The sequence below is a fragment of the Peromyscus maniculatus genome, chromosome 2 (genome assembly GCF_049852395.1).
Source record: "Peromyscus maniculatus bairdii isolate BWxNUB_F1_BW_parent chromosome 2, HU_Pman_BW_mat_3.1, whole genome shotgun sequence".
In the NCBI taxonomy this organism is placed as follows: domain Eukaryota; kingdom Metazoa; phylum Chordata; class Mammalia; order Rodentia; family Cricetidae; genus Peromyscus; species Peromyscus maniculatus.
The window spans coordinates 159,508,232-159,532,912 of NC_134853.1; the positions used below are offsets into that span (position 1 = coordinate 159,508,232).

At 54.7% G+C, this 24,681-nt stretch overlaps 1 protein-coding gene across 2 annotated transcripts; it reads left to right on the forward strand.

Moving 5' to 3' along the window:
- On the forward strand, nt 1-24,152 carry Rcc2 (regulator of chromosome condensation 2). 2 transcript variants are annotated; one of them, XM_076565560.1, is made up of 13 exons: nt 1-234; nt 717-1,004; nt 6,947-7,040; nt 9,330-9,473; nt 11,861-11,992; nt 12,372-12,460; nt 13,499-13,613; nt 16,501-16,667; nt 17,947-18,127; nt 18,349-18,454; nt 19,169-19,241; nt 21,132-21,209; nt 21,958-24,152. In XM_076565560.1, the coding sequence occupies exons 2-13, from the start codon at nt 726-728 to the stop codon at nt 22,060-22,062; spliced, it is 1,563 nt and encodes a 520-aa protein (XP_076421675.1). In that variant the 5' UTR covers nt 1-234; nt 717-725; the 3' UTR covers nt 22,063-24,152. The 2 variants fall into 2 exon arrangements, with proteins under 2 accessions (XP_076421675.1, XP_076421676.1); XM_076565561.1 differs by lacking the exon at nt 1-234 and adding an exon at nt 465-559.
- The last annotated feature ends 529 nt before the right edge of the window (nt 24,153-24,681 follow it).

A 24,681-nucleotide genomic window follows, 5' to 3' on the forward strand; every position in this document is an offset into this window, starting at 1 on the left:
GGTAGGGGGCGCCCGCGCCCGGGGCCCCTCGCCGCCCGCCGCGCGCGCGCTCGCTTGCCGCCCGGCCGCACATGTGTTTCTGTTTTGTGTTGTAGCATTTGTTCTGGAAGCTCGTATTTACATTTTAAGTGTATCTGGTGAGTGGGCTGGAGCCCTCGTCCCGGCCGGGGAGAGACGAAGCCGTTGACCCGTCTTTCAATCGCTCCCCTTCCCTTTTCTCATCACTCCAACCAGGTAGGGGCTGGAAACCGACTGGGACCAGTTTGCAGGGTCTGGGAAAGTTTTTTTTTTTTTCCTTTTTTTTTTTTTCTCTCCTCCTCCCCCCCACCACGCGAAAGGTTAAAAAAAAAACAACGCAGGGGAAGGAGGGGGGGTTGGGGAACAGAATGAATAAGAAGGGGAAGGAAGGCGGATCCACGTGGTTTAATCGGAGACAGACAGAGATCCCATTGTTCAAAATCAATAAAAAAAAAAAAAAAGAAGCAGACGGGGCGAGTGCGGGGCAGCGGGGGCCGGGCAGGGGGCCCACGAAAGTTCCTCTTTCCGCGCGTGCTCGCAGGTGCTTGGGGCCGGGCTGGGGTGAGGGGGGTCCCCGCGTGGCGCGCGGCGTGGGGAGGGGCGAGGGAGAGCAGCAGGTGGGGCGGCCCACGCCGCGCCGCGCTCCCCTCCCCCGCCCTGCAGCCCGCCCCGTGCATTGTGCGCCCGTGTCTCCGCAGCCCGCGACCATGCCCAGGAAGAAGGGGGCGGCCTGGGAGGAGCCGAGTTCGGGCAACGGCACGGCGCGCGCGGGGCCTCGGAGGCGCGGCGGCCCGGCGGGCAGGAAGCGCGAGCGGCCCGAGCGCTGCAGCAGTAGCAGCGGCGGCGGCAGCAGCGGCGACGAGGACGGCCCGGAGCTGGACGGGGCCCCCGGCGGCGGCAAGCGCGCGGCCAGGCCGGCGGCGGCGGGCAAGGCGGGCGGCGCGGCCGCGGTTATCACGGAGCCCGAGCACACGAAGGAGCGCGTCGTGAGTGGGGCGGGGGCGCGGGCGGTTGGCGGTTGGGGGGGGGGAGGGGCGCCGCGGGGTCACGCCCCGCCCCTCCCCCCACGCCGCGCGGGGAACCCGGGGGAGCTGGTCCCGGGCCGGGGGAACCGGGCGTGCGTGGCCACGCGGGGGCTGTCGCTCTTCCCCGGGTGCGCTCCCCCCTCCCTCCCCGCATCTCTTTCTCCGGGGGGAGGGCAACCCGCCGGGAGTTGCGGGCTCGCACCGGGGCTTTGAGGTTCCCGCCGCTGCGGCTCGGGCGCCCCGGGGGGGCGGGGCCTGGCCTGCGGCGCGCATGCTCCATGTATACCCTGCGCGGTCGGCCGGCCGGTGCGCGCGCGGGGCATGGTGGGGGCCGCGCGGGTGTGAGCGCGCATGCTCCTCGGAGGCCCTCCCTCCCCCCCCCCAGCCCCCGCCCGGGGATCGCCTCCTCCCACCCGCGACCCCCCGCAGAGCGGCGCTGGGCTTTGTTTGCCTCGGGTGGCCACGGCGTGGGGCCGGTGGGGTCTGTCCCGCCGTAGGCTCTGGTCTCCCCACCATCTAACTTGAGCTTGCGGAAAAAGCTCCGCAGAGCCGGTGCGAGCCGGGCCCAGGGTCCGCAGCGTCCCCACTAGAACTTTGTGCAAGTTTTCTTTGGTGCCCCTCTCCTCCGCCCCGGCCGGAGACCACATTCTCAGTTAGCCCTAAGAAAGAGATGGGGCTTGACTCTTGCAGCGTGTCACCCTTGTTTCAAAGGGTGCTCTGGAGAGGTGACAAGGGTAAAGGGACCCGGGCGCCTCACAGCCGTCCAGGCACAGTAGAAAGGATGGCAGCGAGCCCTTAACCATCTTGCAGATTGCGCCCGTGAACGTATTTCACAAACAGCCCTGCAGTGGAAGGAAGGCTCTGGCTAGGCATGCGGGGGAACCCTGCGGGAGGTAGGCTTGCCAGATAGTGTGATGGACTCAGCCCGCGTATTGAAAGAGGAACTCACAAATGGCCCTCCTGCTCCCCACTCAGCCGGTTAGGACGCTGCTAAGGAGTTGGGCATGCTGGGGTCCTGCCGCTGTTGTATGGGGTTTTCGAGAGTTTGGGAAAGCCACGTGGAATTGGATTATCTGTGTCTGAGCTAGCTGCTGTGCTGCTCTAGCCCCACTGAAGAGCAGTGAGTTCTGTGGTCTCGAGAGAGATTCTTAACCCACGCAGGGGTTCGCATGAGGAGTGGAAGATCAGTGTAGGAGGGACTCAGAGGCCTGCCTCGACCTCCACCAGCCCCGTGTTGGAATTGGTACCTTGTGTCCTACTGGGAGATGTCATGCCTGAGTGAAGCAGTCTCTTGCAGTTTGTGCCTGTTTTATGTGTACAGCTTCCTGTGTAGGTTTAGAAACAGGAACTTAAAAGTTGTGTGTCTGTCACCTTAAAACTAGGGGAACTAGCACGGGGCCATAGGAGAGACGAAGCCAGGGCCCTATGGGGTTTCCGAAGTGATACACTGTTGCACCTGGGAAGTGTGTGCCTGGAGTTTCTGTTTCCCTTAGGTTTGGTGAATTTGGCTCAAGGTCGGGAACACAGCCTTGCATTCATTCCCACAGGCCCAGGCCAACAGGCTGCCCCGTGTTTCCTGCCCAAGGGCCCTCATGGTGTCTCTGCTTGGCAGATCAGGGACTGTGTGCTGCAGTAGGCCACCAGTCTCTTGATTTTCAGAAGTTACTTCGCTGAGCAGACACAAGCCTCCCTCCTGTGGGTAGCTCCAAGGAGACTCCTCTGTCAGTGTTTGGGCCCCTGGCTTTCGCCTTCCTACCTTATCTTGAACTTGCAGTGGTGGTGGGCTTGGGAAGATAAGCCACATGCTCATGTTGTTGAGGGGCAGAGTTGTCCTGTAAGAGTTCAGTGTGCTAGGAAAGAGGGAGAGTCCTTAAGAGCCTGTGACTTGAGTCTTGTCCTATGTCAGTGGAGGACAGAGGCTCACAGGTCATTGTGTAGGACGGGTGTTTTGTCTTTCGAGGAAGAGGCTGATCCATCTCCAGTCGTCCTGCCTGAGTCCTGAGAAACTGGCTATTGGCACAGCTGTCCAGCTCTGTGTGCTTTTGTTTTGTCTTTTTGTTTGGGTTTTTTTGTTGTTGTTATTGTTGACGTTGTTTTGTTTTGTAGACAGGGTTTCTCTATGTAGTAGCCCTGTCTGTCCTGGAGATCACCTGCCTGTGCCTCCCAAGTGCTGCGATTAAAGGCATGCATCACCACCGCCTGGCCTGTGTGGGTTTTTAGTGTGTGTGTGTGGGGGGGGGTTGCTGAGGTTTTGTGGACTCTTGAGACACATGTTCATTCTTAGAGAACATAAAGGCCAAGCCTGAGTGGGAGGGGGTTGGTTGCCAGGGTCTTGCTCCGTGGTCCTCCTGTCCCAGAGCATCAGTCTCCTAAATGTGAAAAGGTTGACTCTCTCAGACTTGCAAAGTGTACTTGGGCAATAATTCAGAAACTGCTGTGGCCAGGAACTCCCATTTTGTAGATTGAAGGTACTCAGTGCGTCTTCTGCCTTGGCCTCATCTGGGCCCAGGTCACATTTGTGACTCCTCATGTGGAGGTAGGTAGCTGGCTGAGATGGAGTTCCTCCGTCCTAGACTGTTGGGCTTTGTCTGCATGCAGGCCTTTAGACACGTTGCAGTCCCATTGTAGGGTTAACCTTTGGAGAGCAGGGAAACCTCTGGCTTGTTCTTTTCCCTTCCTTCCTGTCTTTTCCTCTCTTCCTCCCTCCTTCCTTTTGATGCTTAGGACTGAACCCAGGGCTAAGCTCCTGCTCTTCCACTGAGCCCCCAAGCTCTCTCAAATCCATATGTTCACCGGGATCCCCTGGATAGGGCCAGCGGGCTTATAGGATAGGTTGTTGGAGTTCTGTGGCTGAGGTTTTTTTTGACGGGGGCTTTAAATGAATAGCACTAATTAAAACCTTCATTCCATAAGAAGGAGGGAAGAGTTTGGCTGTAGAGAGATGAACTGTGGGTTACTAGTAAACAGTTGTGTAGGTATTGGCAATGGATACAATCACTCATCCTTTGTGAGAACGTGGGGTCCATGATGTGAAACTGGTGCCAGGGTAACAGGTCATGTTTTTTGTGGGCAAGCAGGCAAGGTTGCCCACAGACCGCTTTTTCAGAAGGGCAGGGCTTTCATATACACGCTAGCTGGCATGAAAGGCTTCAGGAGCCCCCGGGATGGCAGTAGTTACTGGCCACCAGCCCTTGGCCTGGTGGATCTCAGGGCGTGGGGCGGCCACAGCACTCTTGACGCTTTGCGTCTCAGTGAGTGCTGAACTTGGGAACCCTTGAACTTCTTCACTTCGCAAGTTGTTAGTGCAGTGCAGCCTGGCCTGGGATCAAGCTGGTTTTGAGGCCTCTCCCCTCCATTTCTGGGGCCCCTTCAGAGTCCTGACCTGGAGAATGGTAGAGCGTGTACCAGTAAGTGACGGCCTTACAGAGGACCCAGTGCCATGGGCTGAGGCTTGTAGACTATTCCAGCCACACCTGCCTTTGAACAAAGGAGAGAGAAAGGGAAGTAGACTCCCATCGGGTAACTTGAGTCTGGCCTTGGAAGGCCGCCCCCACACTCCATGCTCCTGAATAATTGAACAGGGAGGCTACTCCATTCCTGTGAGGCCTGGGCCTGTGGAGCCAGTCTTGAAGCTTGGTCCCTGTCATCTGCCTCCTGGACCTGAATGGGAGTAGGGGCTACATAATACTGGGGACACCTGGGAGGTCAGATTTCCCCCCAAAATAAAATGGGGCCATTGGGGACCTCTGGGGTGTGTTGTCCAGGACAGCTGACCTGGGGCCACTGTGGGTTTGGAGGTACTGGAGTCGCAGCTGCAGCTCAGTTCTGGTTCACTCCAGGCCTCCACAAAAGGTCAGGGGTGGAGGTGTAGGGGGAGGTGCAGGATTGAGCCTAACGACCCACTTTATTTAATTGCTTTTATTTATTGTGATTTACTTATTGTGCTGGGGATGGAGTCCAAGGCTTTGCCCAGGCTAGACATTTACCACTGAGTGACGCATTAGCCTACAGTGTATTTTACAGAGAACTCTTTTTTCCCTTTTCTTCTCATTCTAATTTTTATTCTGTGTATATGTGTGTACCTGTTCACATCATGCGAACATGGATGCTCTCAGAGGCCAGAGGGTGTCAGATCCCCTGGAACTGGAATTACAGAGAGTTGTGAGCCACTCACTACCTGATCTGGGTGCTAGGAACTGGATCTGGGTCCATCTCTCTAGCCCTCCAAAGTGTGTTTGGAAACTGGGTGTAATCCCAGTATTGGGAAGGTTGGTGCAGGAGGATTATATAAATGGAGGCCAGCTACATAGTGAGACTTTGTCTCACACAAAGCAAAAGTGCATTTTCCTCAAAGACATGTATTCTGTTTACTGTTTGTGTGTGTGTGAGGTGTGAGTGTGGGCAGAGACCATGGCTCCTGAGGATTTGAAGTCATGTATTCTGTTTACTGTTTGTGTGTGTGTGAGTACAGGCCATGTGTGGTACACAGAGGCCATGGCTGCAGAGGATTTGAACTCAGGTATTCTGTTTACTCTGTGTGTGTGTGTGTGTGTGTGTGTGTACAGGCACACAGAGGCCATGGCTGCAGAGGATTTGAACTCGGGTCATCAGGCTTGCAGTGAGTCCTTTTACCTCACTGAGCCAGCTCAGCAGCCCATAGGTATATTTTGTTTTTTTTTTTTTTGTTTTTTTTTTTTGGTTTTTTTTTTTTTTTTTTTTTTTTTTTTTTTTTTTTTTTTTTTTTTTTTTTTTTTGGTTTTTCAAGACAGGGTTTCTCTGTGTAGCTTTGCGCCTTTCCTGGGACTCACTTGGTAGTCCAGGCTGGCCTCGAACTCACAGAGATCCGCCTGCTTCTGCCTCCCGAGTGCTGGGATTAAAGGCGTGTGCCACCACTGCCCGGCTATTTTGTAATGTGTTTTGACATTGAAGAAGGCAAAGAGAGTGCTGGGCGCAGCCCATGACTGTGTGGTGGCCTTCTCAAATGCTCGCTCTGTATGCGGAGTGGAGGCTCAGTAGCCCTGGCTGAACAGACAGGTACAGTGGTACCTAACTGTACTCCTGGTGCTAGAGGCGGAGGCAGGAGGACCACTGAGACTGAGAGGCAGTCAGAACTACAGAGCAAAACCCTGCCTCTAAACCTAGACACGGAGGGGTGTTCTTTGCTGGGAGCCCTAGTGAGGAGGGTCCCCCTTTTACCACTGGTCCCCGCTTGTAGGTAGTGTTGAAGATCTATGGAAGGCCCTCTGCATCAGACCCTGCTGCCCCACCAAAGCTGAGCCCTGTCTTACCCTTTCCGTCTCCCCTGATGAAGTTAGGTACCTGGCTGTAACCCCCTCTCCGTCCTCCCTGTTCAAAATCTCTCGTTACTGTGGGCAGCGCACAGGACTAACGTCATGATGATCATGCAGAAGTCATGCCAGGCTTGAAGTGTGAAGGCTGCCAGTACACACACCATGGTGTTTGTAGTGGGGACTATGTAGCTGGCCTTGGTGTGTGGTTCCTGGGTCCCCAGCCTTGGGGGCTGGTCTTGTGCATGACTCTGTAGTTCATCCCAGGGAATGGGGGAGAACAGAGCTCTCCTTTGGCTCTGCATTAGTGTTGAGCTCAAGCTTGAGACTTCTGGGAACGGGCTTGGGGGTCGCCCACCTTGGAGCACGTAGATGGAGGTTATTGGATGGGCCCGCTGACCAGTGTGAAACACCAGCAGATAATTTTTTTGAGCTGGTGCATTGGTGTGTGCACATTTGCAGCCCACACGGGTGAGGCTGGAAGATGGGAGTTCAAGGTTAATCTGGGCTTTGGAGAGAGAGCCCTCATCTCTCTCCTATTTCATAGGAGAGCCGTGGGGTGCCAGCAGTAAGCAGCCTTAATGAGCTCATTCTTGTCCTTCTCTCTCTCTCTAGAAACTCGAAGGGTCTAAGTGCAAAGGGCAGCTTTTGATTTTTGGGGCGACCAACTGGGACTTGATCGGACGGAAGGAAGTCCCTAAACAACAAGGTAGGAGAAACTGTCTGAAAGATGACTGACTGCTTCTTGTCAACCAGGTGGTCGTTGGAGTGCTAGCTCATGCCCACCAGGTAGGTATTCTCTGCAGTTGTGGGCATGTTCAGAGAGGCCACGCAAATTGCTTGAGGCCACAAAGCCACTTTGGTGAGGGTGCTGCATCTGAGCTGAACCTGGTCTCATGCACGTTGTGCCTTCACAGTCCTGTATTTAAAAGACTCAGATGACTCGGGAATGTAGTCCTCAAACAGGCATGGCCCCCTGAGTCCTTGAGATTGCCTTTCACTACAAGGAAGGGGCTGGCCGTGTGCTGAGGTGCCGTGGGGCCCCAGACGCTTGTCAGATGTGATGATGGAGATGAACAGGCTACTTAACTGACTTGTGAGAAGAACTCAGTGGAACTAGTAAGCTGTGGGAGTGGGCACAGTCCCACCAGTGTCCTGTGTCCAGCTGTCCCTAGAAGATGGGTCCCTTCCTGAGGGGCCTCTTGGAGAAGAAGGCTGGCATGGTGCCACACTTGATGGCTCTTGATTCCATTTGGACACATGCCCAAAGTGCTTCCCAGCATTGCTTTGTTTGAACAAATATTTGAACACCGGCACACCCTAGTGCCCAAACCTAGGAGCTTTGGCCATCACCCTGCTCCAGGAAGATGGTATGGATGGAGCTGACTGGCTGTGGCTCCTTGTGGAAGATACCCATCCTTCAGCACAGCCCTGGGCACCTGTCAGTCCTCATGAGTGAACAGAGTTACCTCTGCAGCTAGGGCACACAGGGTTCCTCTTCTCCAGTGTGTCCATTCCCCTGCAGATATGGCAAGGTACCTTGACCTGGCTGTCACCTCTGCCTCCCATGCCCTCCGTGGCCCAGAAGCTGTGCCACGAGTCCAGAGCAGACCAGACTGGTGTTGGGAGTCTTGCCAATGTGCCCATCCCAGGGGGCTTCCTGTCCCAACTGCGCTCTTGCCCCCTGCCGGCCTGGCCCTAGAGTCGGGGGTGTAGTTTCATTAAGTAATTGTCGACGTTCAGCTGTGTCTAGGCGGTCTGTGACTTTGCCTAGAGCTGTTAGGCAAGATCTGCCTCCCACCACCCTGCAGGTAGAGGGGGCTCTTTGTAGCTCCTTCCCTTAGCGTGCTCTAGTTTGTGCGGCAGCATGGTGGTCTTGGCTGTGGCCTGTGGTGAGGACGGAGTGTGTGTGTGTGTGTGTGTGTGTGTGTGTGTAAATGGTGGCATTAATGTCTGCAGCCTGGGAAGCTGGGGCCACTGCCAGCTTGTCCCTTTCAACTGAAATGGGGGGAGGGTGGGAGGGAGGGAGTCCCTGGGACAGGGAGATACCCCGATGTTCTTGTAGCTGATGATGGTGCCCTCTTCAGGGAAAGGGGCATTGGTGGGGTGCCAGAGAGCCAGAGTCCACCTGGGCCAGCTAGTTCAAGAACCAGGCCATTCTCTGCTGCACTCCTCAGCCCCTCTGGTGCCCGGGAGTTTCATCTCATGGGTGACCAGTGGGGAGCCTCTCCGTGACCTGCCTGCAGGGCTGTCTGAGCCACCTCAGCTGTGGCCAGTTTCTCAAGCTAGCCACCATTGTCCTGGAGGGAAAACAAAGCCACACCCCTACCTTGAGAAACGGGAGTGGCAGCTCGCTCCCAGGGGTGTGCCCTGGTGCCAGATTTGAGGCCTGGCGAGGACAGGCCCGTGGCTTGGTCCCTGCTGCCTGTCACCACCAGTTATAGTAGGTAGTATGCTTGGGATGGGATACAGGTTAAATAAGGGGTACAGTGCAAAGTCTGATGTGGGTGTCCCAGAAAGTTTGAAGGGCTAGTAGGGACCATGAGAGGACATGCTTGGGGGAAGTGACTTGGTGGGCAAGTCAGGTGACAGTTCAGCAAGTCAGCTGAAGTTCCTGGGTGTGGGTGGAGCTGAGTGGCTGACAAGACCCCCCTCCAGGGAAGCAAGTGGGTCCGAGGACGATGGGAACACCAAACCTCAGAAAGACCTGCTTTCGGGCTGTGGGGAGGCCTGGGGTGCAGGCAGGAGGGTAGACGGGAACACCCAGAGAGCCTGTGCCACACCAGACGGGTTACAGGAAGGCCAGCCCTGCCCTGTGGTGGGGTTGGGGCCCAGGAGCTGTGTGGGTCTGAGGAGAGGTGTTGGTGCACTCACTGAAGAGTGGCCAGTGACTCCAGGCAGGCTTGGTTTGGTGCGACCCCTAGGTGAGATGTTGGGGTGTCCTTACCTGTCTGGCCCTGCTCCACAGGGGCTTAATTCGTGTTCTTCCCTTTTGCAGCTGCTTACCGCAACCTCGGTCAGAATTTGTGGGGGCCCCATAGGTATGGGTGCCTGTCGGGAGTCCGGGTGCGGACTGTGGTTTCGGGTTCATGTGCTGCCCACAGCCTCCTCATCACCACAGAAGGGAAACTGTGGAGCTGGGGTAAGTATTGAATGTGGGTGACACACACATGCTCTGAAGTATGACTTGAAGTCACCTGGAAAGAGGCCCTGTCTTCTGTCTGGATCCATGGTGGTGCGCTCCCCCCCCCCCCCCCCCCCCCCCCCCCCCGGGTGTGTGTGTGTGTGTGTGTCTCGCGCATCATACGTGGTGGAGGTCAGGACAACTTGGGAGACCGTTCTTGCCTTCCCCATTTATGTGGGTTCTGGGGATTGAACCCAAGGCTCCAGGCTTGTGCAGCAAGTTCCTTTACCTGCCGAGCCATCTCACTAGTTCTGTTCTTTGAATCCTTGGAGGTTGTTTTCCTGAACTTGAGACGGGTGCTGCCATCCCTCCGACCAGCCATCTGTTCCTGGCCTGTTGTCCTGCTTTGTGGCCCCACGTGGCAGGAGACCTGTGTTCCGTTACTCTTGAATACCACTCCCTCCCTGGCTCTTGTGTGTGGCTAACACGTCTGTTAAGAGGCCCCTGTGGCTCCTGGCCTTCGGTCTGATTTCGGGACTTTGCCCACATCTTCCTTTCCTCCTGTGCCAGCCTCCCTCATGCCAGGCTGTCCTGACTCCAGCTCTCATTTTTTCCAGGTAGGCCAGGAGATAGTGCTCGAGGCTCACGTCATCCAAGCCTCAGGGCTCTGCGGCTCCGGGGGAGTTGGCTTCTCCATTTGTTTCTAGCCTTTGGCTGGCTTCTAATCCATATGACGTTTTTATTTTGGTCTGTTTGAGCCATTTTTTTGGTGATTTCATGAGCTGCTGCACCAGAGTCCAAATGTATTAACATCTGCCGTCTTTCTGCATTTCGCTAATTTTATAATTCTGTTGAAAAAAATTAACAAGTGTGTGTGGCCCACATTTATCCTCCCGGGCTCTGGGTGACACACCGACATCTGCTCCATTTTTGTTTTCTCGGTTGGCAGAGGACCCCTCCCCCATTCCCTGCTCTTCGTCCTCCGCACTGGCCAAGGCCTTTTAGGTCAGTGTCTCCAACTTCAGCAGCTTCTCTTTGAGCTCCTTGCCATGGCACTCAGGTTCTAGATTGCCTCAGGGCAGACCCTATGACAAGAGTGATTCCCATAGAGCAAGAGAGGGAGCTCTCTGGAGCCCCAGTGGGGTTGTGGAGACCAGCCAAGAGGTCAGGAGACCACTGTTAGACACTTGACGGAAGGGCAGCCGCCAGCAGGCCTCCTGAGCAGGAGGGAGAGTGCTGTGTTCTGTGTCAGAACTCTGAACTTGGGTATGGCAGGCTCCTCCTGAAGTTGGCGTCTGTCCAGTGCTGGCCCTGGAGCTAGCCCTTAAGTGATGCTCGTCTCCTGGGAGGGTTCCCCTGTGAGGGAGGCTAGTCACCTGTTCTGCCCGCTTCCTGCAGGCTGCTGGGGCTCAGCTCCCCGTGGGGAAGATTAGTGTGAACCCCACCCTGCTTGTGGCTCTCCTCTTCCAGCCTTGTACAGTCTCCACCTTGACTTACCCAAGTGCTTCTCTGAGAGACAGATGGTCCTGGGGGTCCTCTTGGGTTTTGTTTTGGATCTGTGTTGGAACCTAGGTAGTATTTTAGGGCTTCCAGCTGTCCTGGAGCCCACCTAAGCTGAATCAGGGCTCCCTAGAGGAGCCGTGAATTGCTTAGGTTTCCACAGGGCTGTGTGTGTCTGTGTCTGTGTCTGTGTCTGTGTCTGTGTCTGTGTCTGTGTCTGTGTGTCCCGCTTGCTCTCAAACATCCATGGATATAACACAGCTGTCCAGAAGGAGGTGGTCCTTGCTGTGAGGATACATGGGGCTGGGATCTTTTTTTTTTTTTTTTTTTTTTTTTATCTTTTTAAAGACTTATTTATTTAATGTACATTGGGCTTTGCCTGCATGTATGCCTGTGTGAGGGTGTCAGATTCCCTGGAACTGGAGTTACAGGTAGTTGTGAGCTGCCATGTGGATGCTGAGAATTAAACCCGGGTCCCTTGGAAGAGCAGCCAGTGCTCTTAACCTCAGAGACACCTCTCCAGACCTGGGGCTGGGATCTTGTAACAGGGTAGGGGTGCAGATTAGAAGAAATGAAGGTCAATAGTACGTGTATGAGACCCTCCCTGAGGAGGGGGACAGTGTCCTCCAGCACCCACGAAGAGTGAGAGCTGTTCCTGGAGCTTAACGCCTGTGGAGCATCCAGGCCACACCAAACATGTCCTGGGGTGATAGAGACTGGGGGTGCATTGGGATGGTCTGTAGCTGGCCACTTCCTATTGGGATATATTCACTTTTCACTGGGGCAAGTAGCCGGGCTCATCCTGTTCTCGGGGTTTGTTGAAGGTCTGTTCTGGGGGATGAGAGTGGGTCCCACCCCAGCCTGTCCTTGTATTGCTTACCTAGCCAGCCGTGATCTCCCCTCAGGTCGGAATGAAAAGGGGCAGCTGGGCCATGGTGATACCAAGAGGGTTGAAGCCCCCAGACTCATTGAGGCCCTCAGTCACGAGGCTATCGTGCTGGCAGCATGTGGGCGTAACCACACCCTGGCGCTGACAGGTAAAAAGGTGGCTCTTCTCCGTCTCGCTGCGGCAAAAGGCTGCAAAGGTGGTTTCTCTGGGGTGGGAGGAGTTGCTGAACAACTCTGAGCCAGTGTCGAAGATGATGCCCTGGTTTGGTGGGTGTCTCCCTGAAGGTAGCGAGAGCCCTATGGTGGCCCCTGGGAGCCCAGACCAGGTTCTGTGTGTGGCAGGGCTCAGCTCTGTCTGCACCCTGCTGTCACCCTCGCCGCCCTTGGGACGGATGGACACAATGACTCTCACTCAGCTCTTTCTCATGCTTTGCTTGGTGGATGAGCTGTTTGCATAATGCTAATCCAAATCCAGTTGAAAACGTTCATCCTTGCATCCCTTTCGGTCCTGTTTTTCTCTCCTTCCAGACACTGGCTCTGTGTTCGCCTTTGGAGAGAACAAGATGGGGCAGCTGGGCCTCGGGAACCAGACAGATGCCGTCCCAAGCCCTGCTCAGGTACAAGCACAGTGTGGGCAGCTTTGAGAGCGGTGGAGAGAAGCTGTGTTAGGTCAGCCCTGCGGTGGGATGCAGGTCTCCTCACCTGCAGACACCATGGCTTGTTTGCTTCCCCCTACCCCCAGACAAGGTTTCTCTATGTAGACCTGGCTATTCTGGAACCTACTCTAGACCAGGCTAGCCTCAAACTCACAACAGATTGACCTGCCTGTGCCTCCCAGTGCCGAGATAAAGGCGTGCACCACAACCGCCTGGCAGATACTGAGTTCGGACCTTGTGTGAAGTTGGAACGGAGCAAGAGGCTCTGCAGGGTCTTCCTCCCTGGAAAACGGTGCTGGCTGCCGGCCAGGGGCTTAGCGGTGTGCTGGAGGACCTCGGGATTATCCTTGTAGAGACTGAAGGATAATGAATGGCTCCTGCTTTGTTGGCTGTGAGTTCTGGAGTGCAGTTGGATAGTTAAGAGTGGGGAAAGATGAGATGAGCCTGAGTGCCATGTTCGCCTGCACCATCGAGGATGAAATACTGTTTGTTCCTTCTGCCTGGGCCTTTTCCAGGGTCTGTCTGGTTTCTGTCCCCTGCGGTGGCACCAGCCTATCACTTGCTGTCTTTGCGCATCCTCGCTTGAGCCATTTTGTGTCTGGCTCACACCTTCATTGAGGCCTGACTGAGTTCTGCGACAGGACAGCTGGCTGGTTCAGGCTGGGGCAGCCCCGAGGTCCTGCTTGTTACTTCCCTGTCTGGGGTCACTGCGAGATGCTGCTGCCTCCAGCCCCGCTCCTGGTGCTGGAGCCAGATGATGGGGTGCTGCTGGGAGACTCCAGGGGATAAAGCCCCAGAATCTGCTGTCCTGGGAGGGTAGGGGGCTCCAGCAGTTAGAGTCTTCGTTGTCAGCTTTGTGGTAACAGGTGTGCTCAAGCGGCCGCCTTCTGAACCATGGAGTCTACCCTCATGGTGGTGAGCTCACTGTTGTTTGGCACCGGGGTGGAATGAGGAAAAGAAATTCAAGGAGCTGAAAGTTGGCTGTCTCTGTCTTTTCAGATCATGTACAATGGGCAGCCGATTACCAAGATGGCCTGCGGGGCTGAGTTCAGCATGCTGATGGACTGCAAAGGCAACCTCTATTCCTTTGGGTGCCCTGAGTATGGCCAGCTGGGTATGGAAGTCTCTTTCTTAAAAGCTCTGATCTGACTGGAAGTATAGAGCCAGAAGGCAGTGTGGGGCTGTGCGTGTGTGTTACAAGTGTGGGTAATTGATCCAGAAGGTAGCTGCTACCCGCTAAGTGCGTCTCACGCTCCGTGGAACAACTTGCTGTTAACTCTAGGTTACAAGGGTCACAATGCTTCATTTACCTCAGTGAGCATCAGGACTGAGTCTGTCTGGCAAAGAAGCTTTTCTTTTGGTTTGGAAATCCACTTGTGTGAGAATCTTGGAGCGGACAGAAGCTGAGCCACTCTTCACGTATATAAGTGATGAGCCTTTATTAGAAGTGAGAGACGTACGTAAGAGTGAGGAGTTCTGAAAATCCTGGATGGATGAGCTATCATCAGCTCATCCCTCATCGTAGTGGACTTCACAGAGCAGAAGAGAGGAGGAGGTCAGCAAGCTCTCCTCAGAGTTGGTAAAGCTTGCAACCCGAATTTTGCAAGGTCTCCATTTTCCTTTCCCCTCTGACTCAAGGCCTCCTGGTCCTTTCTCCAGTCCTGAGCAGGAGGTGAGGTGTGGGCGCCCCCTGCTGGTGTCTGCAGAGCCTACAGCAGCACGGGATCTGGGTTGCTGGGTCCCAGTGTCGTTAGAAGTGTGCAGATGGGAGACTATAAATAGAAGCAGAGCGCTGCACTGACCTTAGACTCCAAGGAACAGTGACTCTGTGAAACTAAATATACCTCCAGTCAGAAGTGAATAAGAAGGACCAGCCCCTTACGCACATCCGTGCTGGTTGCCAGGGAGTTCTCGGGGCTGTTGGATAAACGGTTTCCATGGCCACGGGCGGGCCTCCTGCCATACCCAGACCCAGCACAGGAAGTGTGTGTGTGTTTCCTTGCTTCCTGCTCTGTGTGCATCTTTCCTGTCACCTTTAGACGAGCACCTTGATGGAGCCAGCCTGCTTGCCTTGAGCAGCTTGCTCTTTGGCATTCGTGGGATGGTTCTGGAGGACAGTCAAAGCCCTTGTGTGCAGTTAGGAACCGGGCTTCACCTTGGTCTACAGAACGTCTCATGCTGAACTCGGCAGTTCACTCTGCAACACGTCCTTCCTTCGAGCCAGGTGTGCTGGCTCACACCTGTGATGGCCAGCAGCTGAGAAGCTGGCACATCTGAGTTTGGGGTAGTTGACATGGTTACAGGCCAGAAAGGCCTGCATAGTGAAAGCTGTCTTGCAAAGCAGACCAGCCTAGTCATCACCCCCCCACCCCACCCCCCGCCGCCGCCCCCACCCCCCATCCTTTGCTCTTGTCTCGGTGCAGACATTGCCTTTAGAATTCCAACATGATTTCAGGAGGGGCTCATAGGCTCCACCCCATCATGTTCTGCTGCAGTGACTGGCTGGCCAGGGAAGGACGTTGAATGCCTCCCAGGGGAGAAGGTAGCCGCCCCCACCCCACCTTCCTGGAGGAAGTGTTGCCCGCACACTGACAACAGACAGGTGCTGAGTGCAGCGCCTTCAAAGAGGTGGGAGGAAAAAATGGCAGATGTACCTGCTGCTCTCCGGGGACAGTTTGGTTCAGTTGTCAACATTTGGACAGGACACTGAAGGGACACTGGAGCCCTGGTCAGTAGAGAGCATGTTGGAAAGATGGCGAGGTCCATGGTGGCCTCAGGCTTTTCAGCTGCCTGGCACCTCCTGGTGGTGTGTGAGGGTGATCTGAACTGCTTCCAGAAGGGAATCCTGAACAGCATCCTGCTGTGCTCAGTTGTGGTCTGGGGTGTTTCTGTAGCACAGTACCCACACATGCCACTGTGAGGGTCTGAGGAGCAGAACAGGGACTAGCCAGTGTCCTGCTGTGACACATGTCACAGCGCTGCTGCCACGGGCGTGGGGTGGGGCAGGGATGAAAATGTCCTGGACTGTGAGCAACCAGCATCTTGGCTAGTGGGTCCAGACTGGCCCTTGTGTCTTTTCTTTTTGGTTTTCGAGACAAGAGTTTCTCTGTGCAGTTTTGGAGCCTGTCCTGGATCTCGCTCTGTAGACCAGGCTGGCCTCGAACGCACAGAGATCCACCTGGCTGGGATTGATGGCCTATGCCACTGCCACCCCGCTGCTCTTTTTTTTTTTTTTTTGAAGGTGATATCTCTGGCTAGCCTAGAAGTTTTTGGTTTTGTTTTTGAGACAGACTCAATGTAGCCCAGACTGGTTTGAAATTCCCTGTGTGGCTGAGGATGGCTTTTACCTCATGATCTTCCTGCTTCCTGCCTGTGCCTCCCGAGTACTGGGATATACCACCAATGCAAGAAGCCAGAAAAATGCTGACTGGGTCCTGGGGCCACAGACATGTGAATTCGGTGCTTGGCTGGAGCATGCCCATAATGTGCCAGGCAGGCCCTTCACCAGTGAAGCCGATACTGACCCTGTCCCTCATGACTTCTTGCAGGTTGTTTGTGAACTCCAGGTTTTTATGTCTTTTGCAGTATGTTTAAATTATGCTAATTTGTAGGCAGAAATGGAGACTCTTGTGCTGAACAATCACGTCCGCTCTGCCTTCTGGAGTTCCTCAGAGCTCCCCAACTGGGTGCTTGGTAGATTGACTTTAGGGTGAGCGCTGCCTACTCTGATCTCAGCCACAGGAGGAGACACATTTTCCTTTGCCTCCCAGAGTAGTTGTAGGGTTTTCCCTAAATTACGGTCCTGCTGCACAGCGTGTTCTTATTTTATATGCATTTTAAAAGAGTGACCTTCCTCCCCACAAACTCATGACCAACTGGGTGGGCTGGGTCTCTGGCTGGGGACAGAGGGTCCCCTGAGCCTGTGGCAGTACAAATATAGCAGCATCCCTCCTTGCCCTGCGCCTTGTGCTGTTGCTGATGGCCGGCTCTGCTCACCACAGGACACAACTCGGATGGGAAGTTCATCGCCCGGGCACAGCGGATAGAGTATGACTGTGAGCTGGTACCCCGGCGGGTAGCCATCTTCATCGAGAAGACCAAGGATGGGCAGATCTTGCCTGTCCCGAATGTGGTGGTTCGAGATGTAGCCTGTGGCGCTAACCACACAGTAAGCCTTGTTTCTTTGTCCGAGAGCCATGCTGGTTCTAGACTGGTTCTGGGGTGGGTATCTGCCTTACTCAGGCTTATGCCGTGTGGCTGGGTGAGTTTCCCATCATCTAACCAAACATCCAGCTGTGGATCACACCCACCCACCCAATTCCCCCCACATACACACACATCATGGTGTCACTATGATGGACAGTTACCTTTTGCTAGGGTGTGAATGGTTAATTATTGAGGGTGTCTCCTAAAGGTCATCTCAGCAGAGTAACCATGGGAGGATAATCGGTTTGTGCATTTGCTGCCTTCCGCTCTTGGTATTTGTAAGTGCGCAGGCACTAATGGAGTATGTGGAAGTCAGGATGCTGGGTTAAACTGGTCATCAGCCTTGCATGGCCCAGTGCTTTCACCTCCTGAACCTTCTTGCTGGTCCTCTTTTTAAGATAGGGTCTGACTCTATCCCTGACTGCCTGGAACTCGCTCTGTGACCAGGCTGGTCTCAAACTCCAGATGCGCCTGCCTCTGCCTTCCTGTGCTGGGATGAAAGAAAGGTGTGCACCTGTTGCTGGCCCTTCTTGATCTCTTTGCTGAGAATAGGTGCGTCTGGTCTGGGTCTTGCTTTGGCAGCAGAAAGGAAGCCCAGAGTTGAGTCCCAGGGCCACTCTGCCGGCGTGGTGGTGCTCAGTGATTCAGTGCAGCTGTCTCAAGCCCACAAGTCCTTAAACCAGGATGCTGTTTGTGACCTTGGCTTGGGAAACTCACGTTACATGTTTTACTGTGCCAGGGATGGAACCTAGAGCTTTGTATATGCTGGGCAAGTGCTCTGGCCCTAACTATACATCTTATGTTCCATGCTGAGCTTACACATTCGTGGGGTTTAGTTGTAAAACCTCAGACACAGACAAGGCAGATTGTAAACAGCTGGCACATCTGTGCCTGCCTCACCTGTATACACCTGTGGCAGGCAAGTGCAGAGGCAGGGGTAGGTCGCGGCCTTCACCTCCTGTTTCTGTAGTTTAGCGGTGTTGTGATAGGAATTAGAAAGAGTTGCTGCATGTGGCCATTTGGCTTCTGCTGAGGGAAGGGGAGATTTCAAGGAGAAAAAGGGAAATCACACCCTACAAAGGAAGTGCGCCTGGCCCCTGTGGCTGTCCGTGGGGCTGGCTTACTTCCTGCCTCCCAGGCTGTGAGGTTTCTGTGCTGCTGTTCCTTTGCCGTCTGTGGCTGTCCCAGACCCTCCTGGACAGAAGCCGTGACCCGTGTGTCCCCACCTCCTCTCCCTGCAGCTGGTCCTGGACTCACAGAAGCGAGTCTTCTCCTGGGGCTTCGGTGGCTATGGCCGGCTGGGCCATGCGGAGCAGAAGGATGAGATGGTACCCCGCCTCGTGAAGCTGTTTGACTTCCCGGGGCGTGGCGCGACCCAGATCTACGCGGGCTACACCTGCTCCTTTGCTGTCAGTGAAGTGGGTCAGTGCGGTTCCCCGGCCTGACTTCCCGGGTCCCTGTGGTTGGAGCCGGGTGCAAGGTTTTGCCTCCCCTTTTGTGGGGCTAGCTGTTCCCACAGGGCCCACAGCCATGTGTGTCCTTGGCTCGCTATCTGTGCAGCGTCCTTTTAAGCAGATGTCCATCACCTTGCTGTCTGTCCTGAGATGCTTGCTGTGACACTAACGTGCTTTGCTTCCTTTTAGGTGGCCTGTTTTTCTGGGGGGCCACCAATACGTCTCGTGAGTCTACCATGTACCCGAAAGCAGTGCAGGACCTCTGTGGCTGGCGGATCCGGAGCCTCGCCTGTGGGTAAGTGGCTGCGTCCAGGGCAGTTCCTTCCTGTGAGTGTTAGGTGCCCTGTGTGCCTGTGTCCCTGGGAAGACTTCTCTGCCTGCTGACTTGGGGTCTTCCTGGCCAGACATAGGAGACACCAAACCCCCAAAATGTGAGAGAGGGGAGAGTGGGGGCCTGGTTGGCTAGGACAGGTGGCTCCTTCCTTCATGGAAAGTAATTTTGAAAGTTTTTGTTGGCCAGGTTTCCCTCAGCTTGGAAACTATAGGGTTTTAATTTCTCCACACAGTGGGGAGGGAGCTTTTAATCTGGTGTTCTCATTGAAGGGACCTGCTGAATTGGCCAGTACTTAGAGGTGACAGCTGTGGGTGTGTGCGGGTTGGCTTGGCTCTTAGCTGTGGGCTTCTTGGTCCCCTGGGTCTGTCTGTCCTCCACCTCCGCCCCAGGTCCCTCTTGTTAACTCTCCCTTGAGGATGGACTGTCACTTTGTCCTTATGTGTGTGACCTCCTCCTCCCCTCCCTACTTTAGTGGTTCTCCCAAAGGGCTCTCCCTCGGAAAGCCCCAGGACAGAAGGGCAGTGAGGCCCTGGCTTTAGTATTGACTGGCAAACATATGGACTATCCCTGACCAGGAGGAGCCTCTCACCCCTTACTGAGTTTTCAGTATGGAGGTGGGTGTGTTAAGAGGTGTCCTGGCCTTGGATGGGTGGTGACAGTTTCTGCCTATTGCAGGAAGAGCAGCATCATTGTGGCAGCTGATGAGAGTACCATCAGCTGGGGTCCGTCGCCAACCTTCGGGGAACTGGTAAGCCCTCATTAGGGTCTGGGAAGAGCTGGACTAGCCAAGACAGGCCTGAGACTGGGCATGAGGAACATGGATGGTGTTTCCTTGTCTGTTAAGGACAGTTAGTTGTCATGTGTAACATTGGGTCACATTTGGCTTTTAAGTTCTCACACTGTCCTGGCTGGTTGGTAGTGAGACTGCTTGTCATCCATGCTGTAGAACGGACAGGTGGGAGGCTTCAGACCTGTGGGCCTCCGGTGATGGGATATTTTCCTGCTGTTGGGATCCATTGTCCATGCTCACAGGAAACTGTCTTCGTGAACTGCGTGCATCATCCTGGCTCCGGTAGCCTCCAGCGTTCTGCTTAGTGGGCAGCCAGGGCTCTTGGTTTGTGCTGTAAATCAGCACCGTCAGGTCAGCCACACAGAAGACTGGATGGTTTTATTTTTCGTTTTTCCAACTTGAGTTACACTTTGTTTTCAGCCCCAGTGACTGGGGCGAGGTCAGAAGCAGCTGCCCTTGGTTCTAACCTCAGTCTGTCCCATCCTAGGAACAGCTCTGTGCCATTTGAGTCTTAGCTTTGTGTGGAGGCCAAGGCTGGCTGTGGGTTTGTGCATCTCCTGTGGCCAGGGTTGCGTTCTCAGTGTGGCCTGGCCCGTGGTTCTTTGTTTTTATGTTTCCTTATTCCATCGTCCTTTGGGACAAGAAGTTTTCTCATTGGTGGAGTCAGAGGCAGGGCTGTCCTTGGCCCTCAAGCTATCACTGGTGTGTCCGTGGGCCACTAGCCACTCCAGGTCTCCCAGACCCAAGGGACCCCTACTGAGGCATCAGAGAGATGGGACCATCCTCCATTTCTCTGTTTTCAGAGAATGGATGATTTTTTTCTCAACCATTTCTCTGTGTAACAGCCCTGACTGTCCCATAACTCACTCTGTAGACCAGGCTGGCCTGGAATTCACAGAGATCTGCCTGCCTCCCGAGTGCTGGGATTAAAGGTGTGTGCCACCAATGCCCAGCTTCTGTTAAAATTTTTAAGACAGCTGTTCACCATGTAACTCTGGCTGTCTTGGAACTCACTGTGTAGACCAGGCTGGCCTCAACTCAGAGATCCGCCTGCCTCTGCTTCCCAAGTGCTGGGATTAAAGGCGTTCACCACTATACTTGGCTGTTGGATAGCTTTTGGGGCCCATCAGGAATGGTCTTTGACGGCCTACACTGCATAGTGGAGGGAGCGTCAGTGGCCTAATGACTTACAGGACAGCCTGAGCTACACATCAAGACCCTTTTTCAAAAAACACTTGATCTTCTGAGGCTCAAGAGACAATGGCTCATCAGATGAGAGCATTGCCTGCTCTTGGAGAGGGTTCCCAGCACCCTAGAGTGGCTCATGACTCTCTGTAACTACAGTTCTAGGGGATCTACCACCCTCTTCCGGCCTCTGCAGTTACCTGGCATACAAGTAGAACACAGACACACATGCATGCAAAATACCCAAAGACAAAATTTTTTTTTTTAATTTATTTTTATTTATGTGCATTGGTGTGAGGGTGTCAGATCTTGGCATTACAGACAGTTGTGAACTGCCATGTAGGTGCTAGGAATTGAACCCAGGTCCTCTGGAAGAGCAGCCAGTGCTCTTAACCACTGAGCCATCTCTTCAGCCCCCCCCCAAGACAAATTTTTTAAAAATTTAAAAAAAAAAAAAATTTTTTTTTTCTTCCCTCTGAGACAGGGTTTCTCCCTGTAGTTTTGGAGCCTGTCCTGGAGCTCATGCTGTAGACCAGGCTGGCCTCACATTTTGTCCCATAAGCACAGTGACTGGGTCCTTATCTCTTACCTCCGTGAGAGATACCTGGAAATACACATTCCCCTTTTGTTAGACCTTGCCACAGTCTGTTTTTGTCTCTCCAGGGATATGGGGACCACAAGCCCAAATCTTCCACTGCGGCTCAGGAGGTGAAGACCCTGGATGGCATCTTCTCAGAACAGGTGAGTGGAGCCTGTGGTGTCGGGCTCTTCCCGGCCTGTTGAGTGTGAGACATCCCTTCACTGGCTTTCCTTTCTTTGTGTTGTGTGTTTGAAGGGTACAGTCCTCAGCAGGAGAGAGGGCAGAGGGGTGCTGATCCGGTCCCCAGCAAGTTCCTAGTTCTGTGGTCATCACCCCTCAATCCTCTCCAAACTGGGATCCTTGCCACTAGCCAGGGTCAGGGACTAGTCCACTGGCCAGGGTCAGGGACTAGTCCACTGGCCAGGGTCAGGGACTAGTCCACTGGCCAGGGTCAGGGACTAGTCCACTGGCCAGGGTCAGGGACTAGTCCACTGGCCAGGGTCAGGGACTAGTCCACTGGCCAGGGTCAGAGACTAGTCCACTGGCCAGGGTCAGGGACTAGTCCACTGGCCAGGGTCAGGGACTAGTCCACTGGCCAGGGTCAGGGACTAGCCCCCCTGAGCAGATGATACATTTGACCTGTGACCTGGAGAGGGGAGGGGGGCAAGTGTAATGTCAAGCTGCACCCCAGTCCCTGCTCACAGGGGCTCCGTGGGCTTCCATCCGGGCCTTCAGGCCTAGAAGAGTGGAACCTGGATGCCCAGTCCTGCGACACAGGTGTTGAGGGGGAGGGAAGGTTCGTGTCCTTCCCAGGGCCCAGCCCAGCTTCTGACCCCCATTGAGGCAGTCCAGCGCCCCGACACCTCTGAACTGCGTCCCTGTGTTGCTGACCCTGGCTTGTTCTTGCAGGTGGCCATGGGCTATTCACACTCCTTGGTGATAGCCCGAGATGAGAGTGAAGCCGAGAAAGAGAAGCTCAAACGGCTGCCCGAGTACACCCCACGCACCCTCTGAGGCAGGGTGGCACCCCCCGTGGCAGCTGTCGTTTTCACGTGCACTGGGACCTGAAGTCAGACAAGGAATTTAGGAAGCAAAAGTTGACCGAAGGTGCACTGGGTCAGCCTCCCTGCGGTTCCATCTCCAAGGAGTCAACATTAACTACCTTTTTCTGTATGCTTTCCAAAGTGGTTTTCCCTCATTGTTTATTAAAACATTTGCTCATAGCCAGCTTGCCTCTCTGCAAGACAGGCAGGAACTCTGAGCAATTTAGGGTTTTTTTTTTTTTTTTTTCTTCCAAGTTGTATTTCTCTTTTCGCCCTCCTGAGTATCCTTGTCCAGCCCTTCCATTCCAGCCATAATTAGCATTGTGATCCGAGTGGGTGCCACGTGGGAGAGAAATAGCCACTTTCCCAGACAGAAACGGCCCTTCCAGGAACCAGCAGCCTCTAGGCCAAGAACTCCCCAGTGGTCGGTCTCCACCCAGACTCCCCGCCCGCCCGCCTGCCTGCTTTGGGAGACCTGGTCACCTGCTTGCGGGCCCTCCCGCCTGCCCTCACCTCTCCCCATAGCTGTTGCTGGCCTGCTGTCTGCAAGGCCCACTGCCTTTTGGCTGAAGCATTTGTGGAACCAGCCATTTCCCCCCTGGTGGGGGCTCTAGGGTCTGTGTTTAGCTCTCAAGTCCAAATGAGAATTGGGGACCATGGGATGTGGGGGTGGGCGAGGTGGGGAACCTTTGTGTTGTTGAAGGGCTTGGTTTTATGGCTCCCCGTGGAGCCATCCCAGGCCGAGCTTCCAGCTAGAGACCAGCCAGCAGTCAAGTGTGTTCTCAGTCTCCTGTGACCCACTGTTACCACCTGCGTGCTTGGCCTGTCTGCTCCTGCCGTCCCCTCTGCCTGGGATGGCCACCCTGTCCTGAGACTTGGTCATTCCTCTGCTGGTCCCAATGCTCTTGGGACGCTCGCATTTGCTTGGCTCTGGTACCAAATAGTTGGGATTCCTGCCGAAATCCCCTGTCCCGCGTGTCAGCGCAGATGCTGTGACTGCCGCCCACATCCCCACAAGTGCCCTCTGCCCGAGCCCGTCCTGGTATTGACTTTGCGGCTGAGTTCCGAGGTGCCTTTCCCGGATCCCTCCTCACTGGACCCGAGTGTGGTGGCAGCTCGGGCTGGGGCCCCTGGTTTCCAGAGGGTCTGGGCTGTTTCGGCTGCTTTAACTAGGTTTAGTTCAGTGGTGCTCTGGGGGAGATGGGGAGAAGGATTGACGTGTGAGGCTGGGTGGATGGGAAAGTTAATTCTGGTCTTCAAATTTATGGTTTCGCTTTTGCTATTGTGACGCTTGTTACTGTCTCTGTGTTAAAATGCCAAAAATGGTCTAGTCGATGCTTTCCTCCTGCCCCAGCACACTCCAGCAGCTCTGGCTTCGCAAGGTGTGTCTGTCTCGGCCTTGCCTTGGCCTGACGGGAACGGATCCGAGTTCCCACTGTGTCCCATCGTGTGTCCGACTATAGTCAGTCCGGGGACAAGCTTCCACAGTGGCAATGCTTCTGCAAAACTAACCTGCTTTGTCCAGGTCACCCCAGACACCACCCCTCCTTCCATGTGCCGCCTGAGCCCTCCCTGGTCTCTGCCTAGTGACGCTCAGTGTCTGCTCCTTCTGTCCTGGAGTTGTGTGGTCACCAAGAGGGCTGAGGACGCCTGAGCTGAGCTGGGCTCATCTTTCTAGGGAGCAAACTAAACCCAGCAGTCAGCCCCTCTGGATAGAGCAGGGGGGAGGGGGAGGGGGGAGTGAGTTAAAATAGCTTCTAGGGAGAGACCCTTGAGCCCAGCCACAACCCCTTCCTTTAGGCTAAAATGTCCACCTGAGCTTTTCCACTGGGAAACGCCTTTAGAACAGGGGGATGGTGGGAAGCCCTGGGTGGAAACGGCTCTGGCCGCCCGTGGGCTCCTAAGTCTTCCGGTCATCAACAAGAAGGTAGCATGAAGGGAACAAGCGAGGATGATGTGATTTGGTTGAAGGTGCCTGGTTTAGTGCTGTTAATTGTCTTATTTTTTTTTATATATATATTTCTTGGAGTAAACATTTTAAATAAACGGCATCATTGTTTACTCTGCCTCGGCTCTCGTGTTTCCTCTTCAGTAGCATGGACCGCATCCTCAGCCCTGTGCACGTGCCCCTTAAGTGTCCAAAGAGTACTGGCTACTCTTCCAGAGGTCCTGAGTTCAATTCCCAGCCCCCACATGGTGGCTCACTACCATCTGTAATGAGATCTGGTGCCCTCTTCTGGTGTGCAGGGGTGTATGCGGGCAGAACACTACATAATGATTTTTTAAGGTCTAAAGAGGGTGAAAACCCCTAGGAAGCTTCTTGAGCCATTCTGGCCTAGAGAAGTGCAGAGTCATGATGCCCTAAGGGATGATGCTGAAGTGAAGTCCAATGTTGACAACGGCCAGAGGCTTCCTTACCAGGAGTGGCTACAGAGGTTCCGACCCAGCTCAGTTTTGTGGGTGGGACATGGTCTCATGGAGCTCAAGCTGGCTTCCTGCTCCCACCTTCCCAGTGCCCAGCATATGTGAGACATGTCAACCCTCACGGTGAAGTTAGCCCAGCGCTTAGTTAGTGGGAGCATGCTGAGCA

Bases quoted from the DNA above. Each gene is read 5' to 3' on its own strand.
- Rcc2 (XM_076565560.1), top strand. From the start codon at position 726: ATGCCCAGGAAGAAGGGGGCGGCCTGGGAGGAGCCGAGTTCGGGCAAC. The intron at 18,128-18,348 runs GTCAGTGCGGTT...GCTTCCTTTTAG, and splicing joins CTTTGCTGTCAGTGAAGTGG to GTGGCCTGTTTTTCTGGGGG. The intron at 19,242-21,131 runs GTAAGCCCTCAT...TTGTCTCTCCAG, and splicing joins CGCCAACCTTCGGGGAACTG to GGATATGGGGACCACAAGCC.